We start from the raw sequence: 15,516 nt of genomic DNA on the forward strand, positions 1-15,516 counted from the left end.
ACCGCATCCCAAAACCAGTCCAGCTCGTCCCTGCCTCCCTAACCTGTTCTTCCTCCCACCTATCCCCTCCTCCCACCTCAAGCCGCACCTCCATCTCCTACCGACCAACCTCATCCCGCCCCCTTGACCTGTCCGTCCTCCCTGGACTGACCTATCCCCTCCCTAACTCCCCACCTACACTCACCTTTACTGGCTCCATCCCCGCCTCTTCGACCTGTTTGTTTCCTCTCCACCTATCCTCTCCTCTATCCCTCTTCTATCCGCCTCCCACTCTCTCCCTATTTATTTCAAAACCCCCTTCCCCTCCCCCTTTTCTGATGAAGGGTCTAGGCCCGAAACGTCAGCCTCTCTGCTCCTATGATGCTGCTTGGCCTGCTGTGTTCATCCAGCCCTGCACCTTGTTGTCTCGGATTCTCCAGCATCTGCAGTTCCTACTATCTCCTGAAGTACCTAATTTAGTGTTTCCGTTATATATAGTAATTTATATTGCACTTTATTTCGGCTAAGAATTCACAGTACTATGCACATACAGAAGTGCATGTCAACCTTCTGTTGTTTATTTGCAAGCAAGAAATGTCTGAAGAAACCGAAGTCAAGTTAACATTGATTTCTTTGGGAAGGTATAATTCACTTAAAGTCAAGAATGCAACCACAACTCTTAAGTGAACGCATATTGCATGCTATAATTTAGGGAATCTTAGTTTTGATTAATTAAGGAGATGGCTTAGTATAGTAAACTCTGGTTTTCTTTCTGTGAATGTGATGAAGCAATTGCATTTTGTCGGTATGATTAATTTTTTTTGTAGCAGTATAAACTGTAACTTGGCCTAGGCCATAACAATTCACTGGAGTAGAAGTAGTTTATTAATTTAAAAAGGCACAATCTTTCACCCATCAGGACAATTTACAAGAATTCCAATGTAAAGTGAAAAGAATATTTATTCTGAGTGAAAAGTGCTGACTGGTTGACAAGTGAACTGAAATTGGTGGAGGCATTGGCATGGAGAATGTAGCAGTTAAATGTTAGTTAACAGTTAACCACCAAGATTTCTTTAAGTTTTAAACCAGGCAGGTTGACTCTCTGGTGAAAGCATTGTGCTGAGAAATGAACTAGAGCATGGTTGTCACCATTTTGCTGAGTTGGAACAAACTCGGCATGTACATGTTCTTTCTCCTGTGTGTTAATATGTATAAAGCTTCCTGTATGTACAAGTATGCTATGCTGCAAGCCTCTTAATTTTTTTGTCAGATTAATTATTTGCACCATGGGATTATTTATCAATTGTTGCCCAATCGCAGAATCACATCTAACTTGAGGTACTGTGTTGCAAATGCGGGCTAGTTGGGTACAGTTAGTAGCTTGCTCATTGCAAACAACTGAAGAGATATAGGATTTGGTATGATCCACCAGTCTTTGGAATGTATGGCCTGCATAACTTGCATCATATTGGCACCGAAATTGATAAACGACTTTACTCATTTTTGTGTATCAGCAGAATATGTGTTTGGCTCGATGGCAGCATCCTGTCAGTGGCAAACACCACTTATATTGCTAATGCATAGTGGCAGCATGAACAACTAGCTTCACCTGTTGCTCAAATATTTTGATGTAACTCCCCTCCCAGCATCATCTGAGGTAGACTAGCACTTTGATGCAAATAGCAATGTTCTGTCAATGTGTTCATTTGACTGCTAGCCTATTAACCAATCACTAATTACAATTGTGGTGATCTAGACCTTGCCATTATTGTGTGAATTGTTGAACGTATGAACTCAAAAGCTCAATAAATTGAGTTCAGTTTTAACTATGCCCAAATAGATGTTGCAGTGAGATTTCCACTGGGTCCAGCTCTCGCAATCATCTTGGTTTCAATTGATTTGATTTTGATTTGCTGGATTCTGCAACTGTTCTTTAGAATGACATCTAACCACTTCCCTTTGTAATTTCCAAGATGTAGATGATAAGTTTGCTATAATTGAATTCACAGCTGCATGTAAATCTTTTCTTACACACCCTAAAGTGCTCCATCCTGCGCTTAATCCCTCCTTTGAAATGAAACAGTCAAATGAGGTCCTTTTTCTCAGTGTTCTGTTTGAGAGATTGGTCAGGGATTCTGATATGTCAGATTCCTGTGATTCTAAGTGCTTTAAGGTTGGCCTTATTGGCAATGATTTATTCAACATGAAAGCTTGATGCTGATTTAGGTTGCATTAAAACAATCCTGCAGGACAATGACCACTCTGATCAGACCATTTCTCACTGTTTATCTCACAACTTGCGAATGGGATTTTGGATGCCTGATTTGGTTCCGAAAAGTTCCCAGCATACCCCAGAAAGGAAAAGTATCTGAAAGGTTTGAGCAACAGGTGAGGCTAGCTGTTTTCCACTGTTGCTATGCAGTAGCAACACAAATCATGTTGTGCGTATGTCGCACAGGAGTAATGCAGTATACAGATTTCATTACTGGTATGATTTTTAAGATTGTCAGTCAGGCTCAGCGAGGTGAATCTGGAGGTTATATAAACCAAGACACATCGGCCTTTTTCTTTGCAGAAGTAAAGAACAGGAGCAGTTAACTTTCAGTTGTCATCTAACTGATGCATGCTCCATGGCAACACCTCTACTCGAGTCCACTTTCCAATCAATCAGCATTCTCCTCCTGTGCAGTATAAATGTTTCCCTTTTGCATTATTTCAGCAAAATGTCCTTTTTTTTCAACAAAGCTCAAATTCTGTTCCACCAAATTACAATCTGGGGAATGTCAACAATCAACTCAAGTAAGGAATTTTGACACTTGTTTCTTTTTATTAGTCTTTTTGGATGTGCAACATAATTATTGATCCTTTGATAATTTTGAGTATATTCCTTGATTTCTCAAATTCCTACACTTGTGTATGTAGATGATACTACCAGTGTTTTGACTTATTCTGAATCTTTTATCAAACACTCCTATATTGTTTCTAAAACGATCGGTTTGAACCTCTTATTATTTCTTAGGTCCTTCTGGATACCAAGCCTCTGGCTACAGTCTTCATGCACATGAATGGAGAAGTGCCAAACTAAGTTTCTCACCTGCCAGCAGGTATCATAATAACCCATACCATGAAGCAGCATTGAGTGATGATGAATGGGATCAACCTACCACTAGTGGGTGAGTTGTACAGTTCAATTTTCAGACGCATCCGATGCGGAAATAAATCATTTTCTGTGTTTTTTTTTTGATACTATTTCATAACAACTTCAAAATGAACAGGGACAAATTGAATATGAGAAAACGTACCAATATCTCTGGGAAAAGCTGTTGTGACTGAATTGGTGACGTTCGGGTTCTCCTTTTACAATGTTTTTAAAAAAAAAAAAAATCTGCTTCCAGAATGCACAGTGTAGGGATGTGAAGTATCCCTCCAGTCCTGGGATTTTTATCTTGATTGAGATAGAAACCTGGCAGCTCTAGATTTCACTTCGGAATGTGACCCCGGCTCCATCTACACATTGTCCTAGCCTTTTGTCCCCATGGGTCAGAACCACAGCCCTCCAGTCTTGACTCCAAGCCACATAATTGAGAGGTAAATAAAACCTTGCACATGGTAGCTACAGAGCTCCTTGTTTTAGCAGTTCGCCAAATTAATTGTAGATAGTGGCTGCATAAATGTGTGTATATGTTCTTATGATATAACGCAAAGTCAGTTGATGTACTTATATAAATATACAAGATGGTCCAAGTCACCAAGCTGACTAGTGCCTCCAACCCAAAATAGATGTACCGAGGAGGCCATTAAGCCCCATGAGTGTTTGCTAGCTCACTGCAAGAGAAATTTATCTCATTCCTCTTACCTAGAGCCCTGCAGTACTTTTTTTCATTCAGATGTTTATATTGTTTTGTTTAGTTCATGGGGTATGGTGTCACCAGGTTGTCCTGCATTCATTGCCCCATCACTAATTGGCATCGGTCAATAAATGTGGAGCTGGAAAAGCACAGCAAGTCAGACAACATCCAAGAAGCAGGGAAGTTGACGTTTTGGGCCAAAACCCATTGCCCTCAAATGTGGCAGTTAGGTGCTGCCTTGAACCACTGCAGTCCTTGAGCTGTAGAGTTACCGATGGTGTTGTTGGGAAGATAGTTTTAGGATTTTGACCCAAGGATAGTGAAGCAATGACAATATAGTTCCAGGTCAGGATAGTGTGTGACTTGGAGGGGAAATTTTTGCCCTTGACCGTCTAGACAGTAGACCTCACAGGTATGAAAGGTGCTGCTGAAGGAGCCTGGATAAGTTGCCAGAATGCATCCTGTAGACAGTTGATACAGTAAAACCATGTAATTTTTCTTAACATTTTTTTTGGACAGCAAAACCACACCATGCACAGTTTTTAATTGTATACTTTTTATTTGAACAAATTTCAGTTATGTAGGTGGTCATGACGGCATAGAAACAGATCAAGAAGAAAGTTTTTGGTCCCAAGCTCTAGAAGATTTGGAGACGTGTGGTCAATCAGGAATCCTGAGAGAATTGGAGGTAATGAAGTTTTGCTCTTTGGCATGCATAGGCTGTGACCATTTCAGAACAGTAATATTAAATGAATCAGTTTTGCATCGGCATTTGTTCTTTAGCCTGTATATGGTCTTAATAATTACAGGAACCTAGCTCCTCTTTAAAGAAGGCTGGCAACCAAAACCAACTGAATTTGAAAAACTTGGCTATATTGGTACATTTCTTTTTGAATGTTTAGTATTGCTGTGAGGTGGTAACTTTTACAGTTTCTAATACAAGCAAGACTTTTTCTTAAAACTTAATAAAATTAACAGTTAATAATTCAACACTGACAATTCTTCCTTTTAATCCATACTAAAAGCCATGCAGAGTGTTAAAATATTAATACAAACGTTAAGCAACTAATTCACACTTTTATTTTGTGTCGATTCAGAGAATGTAACTATGTACAATTTTTCTAACTCTCTCACACATTGCTAATAGAGTTGCCTGTTTACCTCATTTTTCCAGACCCTGAACTTTACAGCTTTGTTATTTAATCCAACAGGCAACAATCATGTCTGGAAGTGCACTGAGTCTTAATCATGAAAACAGTATGACACACAGGCCACTGGGAAGACAGTCCAGCTTCCAAGAGAGAAATCCTGTCAGGGTTCATTACACCCAGACTTCCCGTAGCAACACTCTACCGTCAGATGGTGGGAGATCGAAGTTGCTTGCAATTAGAAAAATCAAGCAAGAAATGAAAGAAATCATGTCACCAACACCAGTGGAGTTGCACAAGGTTTTAGACCTCATTAAAATATATTCACTCTAGAGATGTTCCTGTGTTTCTCAATTCAGATTTGTTCCTTTATGGAAACTGACCTGATGAAAAGTGAAATATCTATTTTACTAATTGCATAAATTAATTACACTAGCAAAAATCAATTGTCTTCATGACTCGTGAATCTAGACTTGGAAGTTGATCTATGTTGTAATTTGCTTTCAAACAGAAAGGACAGCTTATTCAAATAATATGTTGCATGTTATTCTCTGCTGGATATTTTATCCAGCTGTTTTACTGGAACATTACAAAATCTATAGAAGGGCAATACTGGAAATCTGAATTGAAAATATAGGAGAAATGTGATTCTGACTTGACTTCTTCAGAGCTGAAAGGGGCTGGAAAATGTTTTTTACGCTATTGACAACCTCTTTACAGTTCTGAGGAATCATCGGACTCAAATCATTAAACTGTTTCTCTCTCCACAGATGCTGTCAGACCTGTTGCGTTTCTCCAGCACTTTCTTTATTGCAAAAACCAGCATGCATCTTTCACAAGATGTACACTGTACATTGATTCTGTACCAACTTGGAAAGTTATCAATTGAGTACCTTCTTGAAATCTTTCACAGGTAACACTCTATAAAGATTCAGATACTGAAGATTTTGGATTCAGTGTTTCAGATGGCCTGCTTGAGAAAGGAGTGTATGTCAACCACATTCGTCCAAATGGACCAGCTGCCCTTGGTGGTGTCAAACCCTATGACAGGTTGTTGCAGGTACAATAGATTTAACATTTAAATTCATTCTTAAGCATATAAAGCACAAGAAAAAAGACAACTTGTGACTATAATGTATTTCTTGAAAGCAGAGACTGAAAAGATTGGTGTTGGTTTTATTTCCTTCCAACAGGTAAATCATATCCGTACAAGAGATTTTGACTGCTGTCTGGTGGTGCCTCTCATAGCAGATTCTGGCAATAAACTTGAGCTGGTCATCAGCAGAAACCCACTGGCCTGTCAGGAGGTGCTCTCTCTAGATCAGACGTCCCAAGCAGGAGAATGGAGCGAGCAAGACGAAGCTCATGTTTTCAGGCAACAGAAAGGAAGACTCAGTAGTACTGATATACAGGAGAATACAAATACATTGTAGTACAATGCATTCAGTCCAAAAGGCTGAAGTATTGTCTATACTTTTAATGGTGCTAACTCACTTTAAAAATGTTCATTTGTGGAACACCTGCCTTTTCAGTCTGTCATGTCTCTCACAGGTTCCAAGCACAGATTTCATAAATCAGCAGAAACCTATTTTTTTGATAAGATCCCCTCCTTTCAATATCGCAAATGACAAAAAAAAGCTAGTTAACAGGTTTGACAAAACTGTGAAACATAACTAAGCCAGTCTATGCAGGGCACAGGCATGAAACAAAACCTGTGCACTACTATGCCAAGAGTAGTTTATTTTTTTCCTGGTGATTACTGTCTAAATTCTGAAAATAAAATTAACCTTTTTATTGATGTTGCCAGCTGGTTACTGGTCAAAAGAAAATATACATGCTGCATAAAATGTAAAATGAGCCTTTTTAATTAAATTGAAAATCTTGCTTATATCCCAAAGCTAGAGACGCAGCACACAGTCTTATCCCTAGTTAATTGTATATGTTTAAAAGAAACTGTCTAAACTGCACAGACAACAGTTTAGTTAGTCTTTGCTCAATTGGTTTCTGACCCAAAGCCTTTGTTCTTGGGGGCTGTTATCTTTTAACAGAATTCTCACTTGGAAGCAGTGTGAACCTTATAATGTGATCGTTAGCTCCAATTTCTAGTAATACTTAAAATCACAATGCTCAGACTTGAACATTGACGATTTCCTTCTACAAACTGCAAAAATGTAAGAACAATAAGCTTTCATTTTTGATCTTTCAAAGCACTGCACTGACTTGCAAAAGGAGAATGCTAATTGCTTGAAAAATAACACTATTCCTGTTTCAAAAAAAAAATAACCACAGGTGACCTTCTCTTTGCCAGGATTTTATGGCCTCATCTTTTACGATGGGGATTCTAATATTGCCACCAGGACAATAACTCTTGATATGTACCTGCCATTTCAGATTACCAAGTCTTATTATTAATTCATTAATCCAAATAGGTAATCTTAAATCTATTCATTTGTGTCTTCTACATATTAAGATCCAGCAGTGGGCTGGTAAATAGTTGATTAACACATTTGTATTTGTAAAAGATTGACTTTGTAAATCAGTAAAACTGAAGTATGAACTCTTTGATGTACATGAATTTCAAGGCTGGTTAAAATGTTAGTATTATTGGTGGTTGTGTCTCACTTCAGTGAATCAAAACAAACCAGGTTAGATGATGTTAACTTCCACCATCAGGTGAAATCTGGCCATGAAAAGGAGCAATTTGGAACAAACGAGCAATGAAAAGAAATCAACCTGATACTCCAGGTTTTCCAACCAATGGTAAAAAGTCAAATTGTTTTTAGGTGTCAAGTGTAGATTGAGGAAGCATCTGTACCCTGCTTTGAGCCTCCTGAAGAATAGAGTCATTATGTTCAGTTTTCCAGCCTAACAATGTGATTCATATTTAAAACAAACACTGCCAACAACTAGACAGCTTGACTCTTGGCAAAATTGAATCAAATCCCTCATACCAATGTCCTTTGGACAATGTATTTTTATTTGTAACAGACAAGTATTATAAACTGTAAAGTATTTTTGTACAAATTTCCTACTTTGGTAGCATGATATTTATCGTCCTCTTAAGGTTTTGGGAATCTTCACTGCTAATTTGTAAGGGATATGCAAGATGAAATAAAACCACGTAAAAGCATACATCATGACTGTAGTAGTTTAAAGACTGTATCCATAACCTAAAATGCAAATACACTACAAGATACATTACAACTTGAGTGATCCAAGATGGATGTCAAAATTAAACACTTCTTAAAAATGATCTAAGAAAATGAAATAATGAATGTTCTGTTTTTTAAACTTTCATAGTTATTGGTTTCAGTCTGTGGTAATTGACAAAATAGACTCAGACCACAGCTTTAAGCATATCAGTTTTACAGATCAGTTCAAACTGTTGTCCTAAAAACACTTTTGTTGGAACCTTCAACATTGTCAACAGCATAAAATCTTCTCCATGAAAGCATACTGCTCCTTTAACTTATTGCACATTATTTCTATGTCTTTTTTTTGTGTTTGGTGTCTTTGCATTCAATTCCCTTCTTTAAAAAGCTGCTTTACTTTCAAGTTGTGACTTGGGGGTGGGCAGTCAAGTGCCAACTGCCGAAACATCTTGCAGGCATGAGGTGATTCCATCAAGGATACCTACAAAAGAAAATACATTGCCAAGATTGTATCAAGATAGGGAATTTAAATACCTATCCATAATTCTTAGCATTCAGTAGGCACCAGCCAGCATGTGATGCTACAAAAAGCCAAGATTTATTATCTAAACCAAGGGATGGCAGGGCTGCGTCAAGCTCTGTACTACATATTCTACGTTATATTGGCATTCTCGGACACTTCTTGGACCTAGATAATCATATGTGCAGGAATCAAGAATCATAGAAACCCTACAGTGTGGAAGCAGTCAGTTTGGCCCATTAAGTTCACACCACTCCTTTGTAGAGCATCCCACCCAGACCTAACCCTCTACCCTGTCCCTGTAACACTGCATTACCCCAGCTAATCCACCTAAGCTGCATGTCAAGAACTTGTGGAAGGAAACCTACGCAGACAATGGGGGAGAATGTGCAAACTCCACACAGACAGTTGTCCAAGGGTGGGATCGAACGCAGGTCCCTTGCACTGAGGCAGCAGTGCTAACCACTATGCATTACAGTGGTGCCAGCTGTTGCTTCCTTGAGGTGGCATCTACGAGGTTAAATGCTTAAAAGTTGACATATTTAGAGATGTGACTGATTTCCAGCTTAAACAAATGCAGGGAAAGTGGGAATAGGTGACCACCATATAGTCCAGCAAATAGAAGGGTCCAAGGTGGGAGAGAGAACAGCCAGCATTGGTGCCAGTTATATAACAAGTGTGGTCCTGCAGTCAGAATTTAGGATATTTGGTGCAAAACTAGCAAGCAGAACCTTTGAAACAGTAAAATTAGAAAACACTGGAGAAACTCACATCAAGCAGCATCCATCTAGAGAGAATCAGTTAGCAGTTTGAGTCCGATATCACACTGTCTCTCACCACAGATGCCACCAGACTAGCTGAGTTTCTCCAGCATTTCGTTTTTGACCTCAAAAGTAGTTGTAGCCAAGTCACTCCTCATACCACACAAATGATTATAGCACTGAGCATAAGGAAGGCGAATGCACAGCTGGGAAGTGGTACATGAGGTAGGGATTCCGATTCCTGCAACATGGGACCTGCCCAGGCCTGATGAGTAGCACCCAAACACAGTTGAAATCAATTTCATCATGGGGCAATTTACTAGTATTGCAGGAGAAGGTTTAAACTACATTGGTATTCTCAGATATTGCCTCCTTATTCCCAAAACACTTGCCAAAGTGCACAGATCATAGAGGGAGAGGGAGTTATCACTGAAACTCACAACTTCCAAGCGTGCAACTTGGTTTCTATATGTTATTGGACAGACTGAGTAGGAGGGAGGGTCAAAGTCTGAATGTTATGGTGCACGAGTTATGACATGAAGAAGGGTTGCTAGACCCAAAATATTCATTCTGCTTTCTCTGCTGCAGACCTACTGAGTTTCTCCAGCAATGTGTTTTGGTTGCTGTTTAGTTCTGAGGAAATACTAAGAAGTATAACAATAATGGAGACTACCTTAAATTACAGTTGCTCAGGAGTAGAGATGTCACCAGTGCTGTGGACTAACGTTCCCTCCAATACCTTTTACAGTGAACACTGCTGTGCCTAAATGGCCAAGTGAAATGCCTTAATTCTGTTCTATCCTTCCACATTACAAAAAAAAACAACTTTGATCCAATATTAGTTATTCAGACATTTACACCAGCCCACACAGATAATATTACCTTTGAACATTTTTGAGGTGATTTCTTGTCTTCCAAAATATTACCAATTCTCTTATTGCTGCAAGACCAAGGTGTTGAAACTTTATTAGGACTTGCAACCTCCTCACCAGTCATTGCCGTAGGAGAATCCCTTGTGGTTCCATTGCTAGTTTCAAGACAGCTGCTGTGCACTGCTGTTGTACTTTTCAGGACCTCACAGTGCCTGTTCTCAAACTCCAGACTTTGAGGAGACCAGCTATAATTTTGTGCAAATGCCAAATCCTCCGCCAAGGAGTCTCCTTCCCGAGGATCTATTTTGCTGTTGTCCTTTCTTATTTCATTGGCTTTGCTCAACACAGAGTCAGAGTCATCCATTACCTGGACAGTAGACTTAAGCGAATTGAACTGCACTGAGGTCACTAATCCAAGTGTGGAAGGCACTCCCAAAGGCATGCAACTTTGTTTCTGCTGGGTCCATAATCCAGTATCAAAAGTGGGTTTCATTTCTCGTAGTTTCTCTCGCAGCAATTCACGCAGCCGGGTGTTTCTGGGAGGGCTTTTGGCTGTCACTGCCTTAATAAAGTCATCCTCAGCAGTAACAACATAGACACGCTGGCGCCCTCGTGTGACTGCAGTATAGATATGTTGCCAGTTCTGTCTTCCTGCTGATCCTACAACATACACAACTGTGGCAACTTCAGAGCCCTAAAATACAAGTGCAGGTACATTAGAGGTGCTCCAAAGATGAAGGTTTAACAGGCTTTACTACATGCTAGAAAGTCCCAAGACTATGAGTCAGCTGAATGCCACAATTAACTTCAGCATTTCCAGCTAAGGGAATGGGCAAGGATAAATAATTGCAATTTCACTTCCTTAATAAAGTCATCCACATGAAACATTAACACTATTCCTCTTTCCACAGATGCTGCCACAGCTGCAAGTTACGGTGTGACTTTTATTTCAAATATTCAGCTCTGCTAGATTTTGTTTTTGAATTACAATTAAATAACTTACTGTCTAGACTTGCCTTATTAGAAAATGTTCATTTCTTCAACTACTGGCCAGAACTGCCAATTTTGAACTGAAGGGCAGACAGCAAAAGGAATCAAAAAATGATTCAGTATTTAGTCAGATTTATTTAAGCCAAAAAAGCAGCTCACGAATATAGCCCAAAAACTTCATGAAAAACTTAGTCAGAGTTTTACAGCTACTACTACGAAAAGAGGCTCTTTAGTCCATGGTGTCTGTGCTGGTCATCAAGCATATAGCCACTCTAATCTCATCTACCACCACTCGGCCTGGAATGCTATGGAGTTTCAAGTGTTTGTCCAAATACATCTACATATTTAAATGTTGGAATGGTTAAGCATTAAAGTCAAACTGGTGAAAGTGTAGCTCGTTGGTGTACAAAGAGATGACAAATGAATTGATCATTACTTTGCTTACCTGAAAGGTATGGATTGTTTTGGCCCAAGCATGTTGCAATCTGCACTCTCTCATTACATTTTTATAGTTCACGAATATTTGTCGATTATCCTTATCATCCAGTAGCAAGTAATCCGAGCTTTGGTTCTTGGCTTGTTCAGTTTTATACTGCAAACCAAACGAAATATTTTTTAAAAATCCACCCAAACACAAGAAAATACTAAATTTTAATTTTAGTTGGTGAGCGTTGGCAAATCAATTACATGCTTTGTGCTCTGCCTAAATTTCTTTCACTTGGAAACGTGAAAAGTGATCAATTTACCATTTCTTGCCTGGTGAGAAAGACTAAAATTCCTAACTAATGCAGTATATTGTTGTAACTCAAATTCGTGGCATTCTAAACTATTTCAGTGAGAATTATCTGGTGAGTTACTGACTGTTTTCTACTGCCACCCCTAGAACCTACAAGTTCTCCATTTTCTTAAACTGTTGATTTTTGCTGGGACACAGTTCAGAGGCACCAACTTTTCAATGCCCAGTCCAAGTGCCTATTTCTCATGCCTGTGATCAACATTCTTCACATTATTAAGACTTGTTGTCTGGACTCACTCAGTTTTGAGAATTATTGCACTTTACCCAAGTCATGGCCTTCCTTTCTCCTCATTTCTTTTGCCTTCTCTTCCACAAAAACCTGACCCCTGCACCACTTAACATACAATTTTTCCCCATTTTCTGGCTGAGCTCAAAATGTTGATCAGGAGCAAGGAACCTAGCAAAAATTCTCTGTTCCTTAGCCCTGGCGCTCCATTATTTAAGAATGAATCAGCATTTCAAAAACTTCCTTCATAACTTTGGAATGTCCCAAAACAGGTGTTAAAATGTTTAATACAGGCAAGTACAAAATAATGACATTAAAATGTGCAACTGTAAAAATGATGCAGAAACAGATCTGGGGGTGTACAAACAGGAGTCTTGGAAGGCAAAGATAGGGCAAGTTGAGAAGGCTGTTCAGAAAGCAGCTGTGATCCTTGGCTTCATTAAGAGAGTGATAGAGAAAGAGGTTAGGCTAATCCTTTAATGAAACAATGGATAGCTCTTAAACTGCAGCACGGTCTGATCAAAAGTGTTCCAGCTGAAACAGCTATCCATTGCTGTCTGATCGCAATTCATCTCTGACCAGTAGAAGGTCTTTCAGATATGTGCAAAATTAGGCAATCACGATGACATCTGCATCAACAGACCTCTTGCTAGGAAAGTCCTGGAAGGTTTCCAGCATCTGCACATCTATATCCATGCAACAGTCAATATTCTAAGGGAACTCCAAGAGAATAGAGTTGGGGCAGGAGACAGTACAGGTAGAGTGTTCTTCTAAAACAATGAAAATTCATATTGTTGAAGCATCATTTTAAAAACCTAATTTAGTGAACAGTATTTAAAAAATTTAGTCTTATTTCCTTGCAACCATTTGTGGGAAAATTCTCACAATTAAAAGCAAATTAGGAACAACATGGTTTTACCTGGGCAATAAAAAAGATTTCTCCATTACACAGACGAACTAGTTTCTCTTCTTTCAATTCTGACTTTGTCTGTGGCTCCGACTGTTGTGTAAAGTCTCTGACATATCCGTTCTTTGAACAGCATACTTTGTCCCCCACCTGGAAATCAATCTTGTTTTTATGATTTCTGAAATACAAATCAAATTTGTGCAACTTGTTCACTACAATAATATTGCAAAACAGTTTTCATCAAAAAGACCATTACTGCAGCAGGATCTCCACTGTATAAATGACAGAACCATGAGCTTAAAGCATAGCGGAGACAGGGTGCCCAAAATACTGGAATAAGTCAGCACAGTGTTAGGAATTTTTGAAAATCTTGCCAAAACGATAATTCACACAATTCTCCATTTTCACACTATTTGCATAATTATTCAGCTTTCGGTTTGGGAAGGATGCTCATGGTGCAGGTAGAGTTATAATGCAAATTTAAAGAGAATAGCAGCATTCAAAAAGGGAGGCGATAGAATAAAGCAAATTATTTCTATATCTTTTTGGGAAGGTTCAAAGCGATCTGAACCCATTGGCACTGTGCACGGAAGTAATGAGCAACAACTTGGGAAAAGAAAATCCAATGTACCAAGATGTATTCTGGAGGGAAGTGGCAAAGAATTCCAGCACTTCAAGCCACGCTTGCTAGTATCTGAAGTGAAAGTGAAGCCACAAGAGGTGGGATTAAATCAACCAAATTTCATCTTTTTAGAGAACTGAAGTGAGTTCACTGTTCAACATTGCTTCAAAAAGAAAAAAAAAGCAAGTTGGGAAAAAATTTGCATATGTCATACAATGAAGTTCTGATATTCTCCACATGAATTAATTAAGAAACCCATCCAAACCATTTACCCGTTTCATTCTTGGGATAAAAATATTTCCTCTTCAGGGAGTCTAGAGCCAAGGACAATAGCCTTAAAAATTACAGCAGCTTATTCTTACAGTTTGAGAAGCCCAAGTTAGTCTGTTCAAGGACAATGTCAGCAAACACTTATATAAAAAGGGGAGAGGAAATCTAAAACTTCAGGCTAGCCCAATTGAATATTTCTAAACTGTGATTACTCAGTTTTGGTATCTAAAGATATTAAAGGTTACAGAATAAGAACACACAATTACAATTAAGATGAGCTGCAATCAAATTAAACAGTACAAAAAGAGACAAGGAGCTGAATGGCCTTTACCAATTCCTATGTACCACACTAGACAGCAACCTAGTAGCTGTGAGTACACTAATAGATGCTGTTTATGGCCCTTTCAATGTCTCTTTTAAAGTGTATTTTACTCATGTATCACTGCAATGTTGTAATTTCAATAAACACTAAACTTGGTACTCCATGGATAATCTTTATCTTTTCTATTACAAGTGAAAACATAAGCATGATGAATTGTCACACACCTAGCAGCGCTCCTTACCTAGTCAGATGGCCTGCATATCGCTTGCAGCAGAGTTCATTAATTAAGTCACAATCTGCCCTGTACAACAAGAAGTAGTAGTCAGAAATCTTAATGCAGATTTAAGTATCAAGTGACCTTTGAACATATATTCAATATTACAACAATCCAATTCAAGATAAAGGCATATCAGTCAATCCAGCCCATAACTGCACACACAACTAAAAGAGATTCTTGAGCATAGCATCTCAAATTCCATCAAAATAAATGATGCGTTATGTCACATTTTATAGTTACTCTTCAACACGTATAATAAAAAAAAAAGTTGAAAAGAATGAGAATTGTAATCGAAGCCACAGGTGGGAAAACAGCTACCCACAGATTTCCCTCCATGCCAAACACCATCCATGGAACTGTTTCATCAATGCTTAAATGATGCCTGAGTCAAACTCCTGGGCAATGCCTTCCTGAGAGCACTGTATAACAGCCCACGTTGAATAGATTCAGACATCCAAGGAGGCAGCTCATTGCCACCTTCAAGGTATTTTGGGATGACAATAAATTCTGCCACCATCAAATACCCATTAATAAATAAATGAATTAATGCATTGGGCCTCGCTTTCTACAAAAAGTGCTAACTTTAAGATATTCCCATTATAACACTGAAAAAAGTAGCGAAAAGGTCATTTTCTTTCTTGTAATCCCTATTTTAAAACAGAAACTTGAATTTGCACAAACAGAAAGAACTCTAAACGGTGACAACCAGAAAACAGCTGCAGCGATTTCTTCTAAAGGGCAAAGTGGGGGGCAGAAGAAAGAGGGTTGACAACAGGTGGTTGGGTAACAGATTATGGCTGCAGATGGGCTACAGTGGAAGCACGAG

General features: G+C 38.8%; 2 protein-coding genes across 6 annotated transcripts in view; one reads left to right on the forward strand and one right to left on the reverse strand.

Moving 5' to 3' along the window:
- The window catches only part of grip1 (glutamate receptor interacting protein 1), a 219,704-nt gene extending 211,878 nt beyond the window's left edge, over nt 1–7,826 (forward strand). The window contains exons 19-24 of one of the 2 annotated variants that reach the window (XM_048607854.1): nt 2,999–3,152; nt 4,404–4,515; nt 4,637–4,705; nt 5,039–5,275; nt 5,889–6,035; nt 6,169–7,826. In XM_048607854.1, coding sequence (XP_048463811.1) covers nt 2,999–3,152; nt 4,404–4,515; nt 4,637–4,705; nt 5,039–5,275; nt 5,889–6,035; nt 6,169–6,408 — 959 coding nt within the window. In that variant the 3' untranslated portion in view covers nt 6,409–7,826. The remainder of the gene's footprint in view (nt 1–2,998; nt 3,153–4,403; nt 4,516–4,636; nt 4,706–5,038; nt 5,276–5,888; nt 6,036–6,168) is intronic. The other variant, XM_048607853.1, reaches the window with a different exon arrangement.
- A 105-nt stretch (nt 7,827–7,931) lies between these two features.
- The window catches only part of helb (helicase (DNA) B), a 30,805-nt gene continuing 23,220 nt past the window's right edge, over nt 7,932–15,516 (reverse strand). For all 4 annotated transcript variants that reach the window (XM_048607851.1, XM_020528335.2, XM_048607850.1 and 1 more), the window contains 5 exons: nt 14,655–14,714; nt 13,212–13,377; nt 11,716–11,862; nt 10,291–10,974; nt 7,932–8,608 (listed from right to left, as the gene is read on the reverse strand). In XM_048607851.1, coding sequence (XP_048463808.1) covers nt 8,495–8,608; nt 10,291–10,974; nt 11,716–11,862; nt 13,212–13,377; nt 14,655–14,714 — 1,171 coding nt within the window. In that variant the 3' untranslated portion in view covers nt 7,932–8,494. The remainder of the gene's footprint in view (nt 8,609–10,290; nt 10,975–11,715; nt 11,863–13,211; nt 13,378–14,654; nt 14,715–15,516) is intronic.

This window comes from Rhincodon typus, chromosome 18, assembly GCF_021869965.1.
Source record: "Rhincodon typus isolate 14 chromosome 18, sRhiTyp1.1, whole genome shotgun sequence".
NCBI classification, from domain to species: Eukaryota; Metazoa; Chordata; class Chondrichthyes; order Orectolobiformes; family Rhincodontidae; genus Rhincodon; species Rhincodon typus.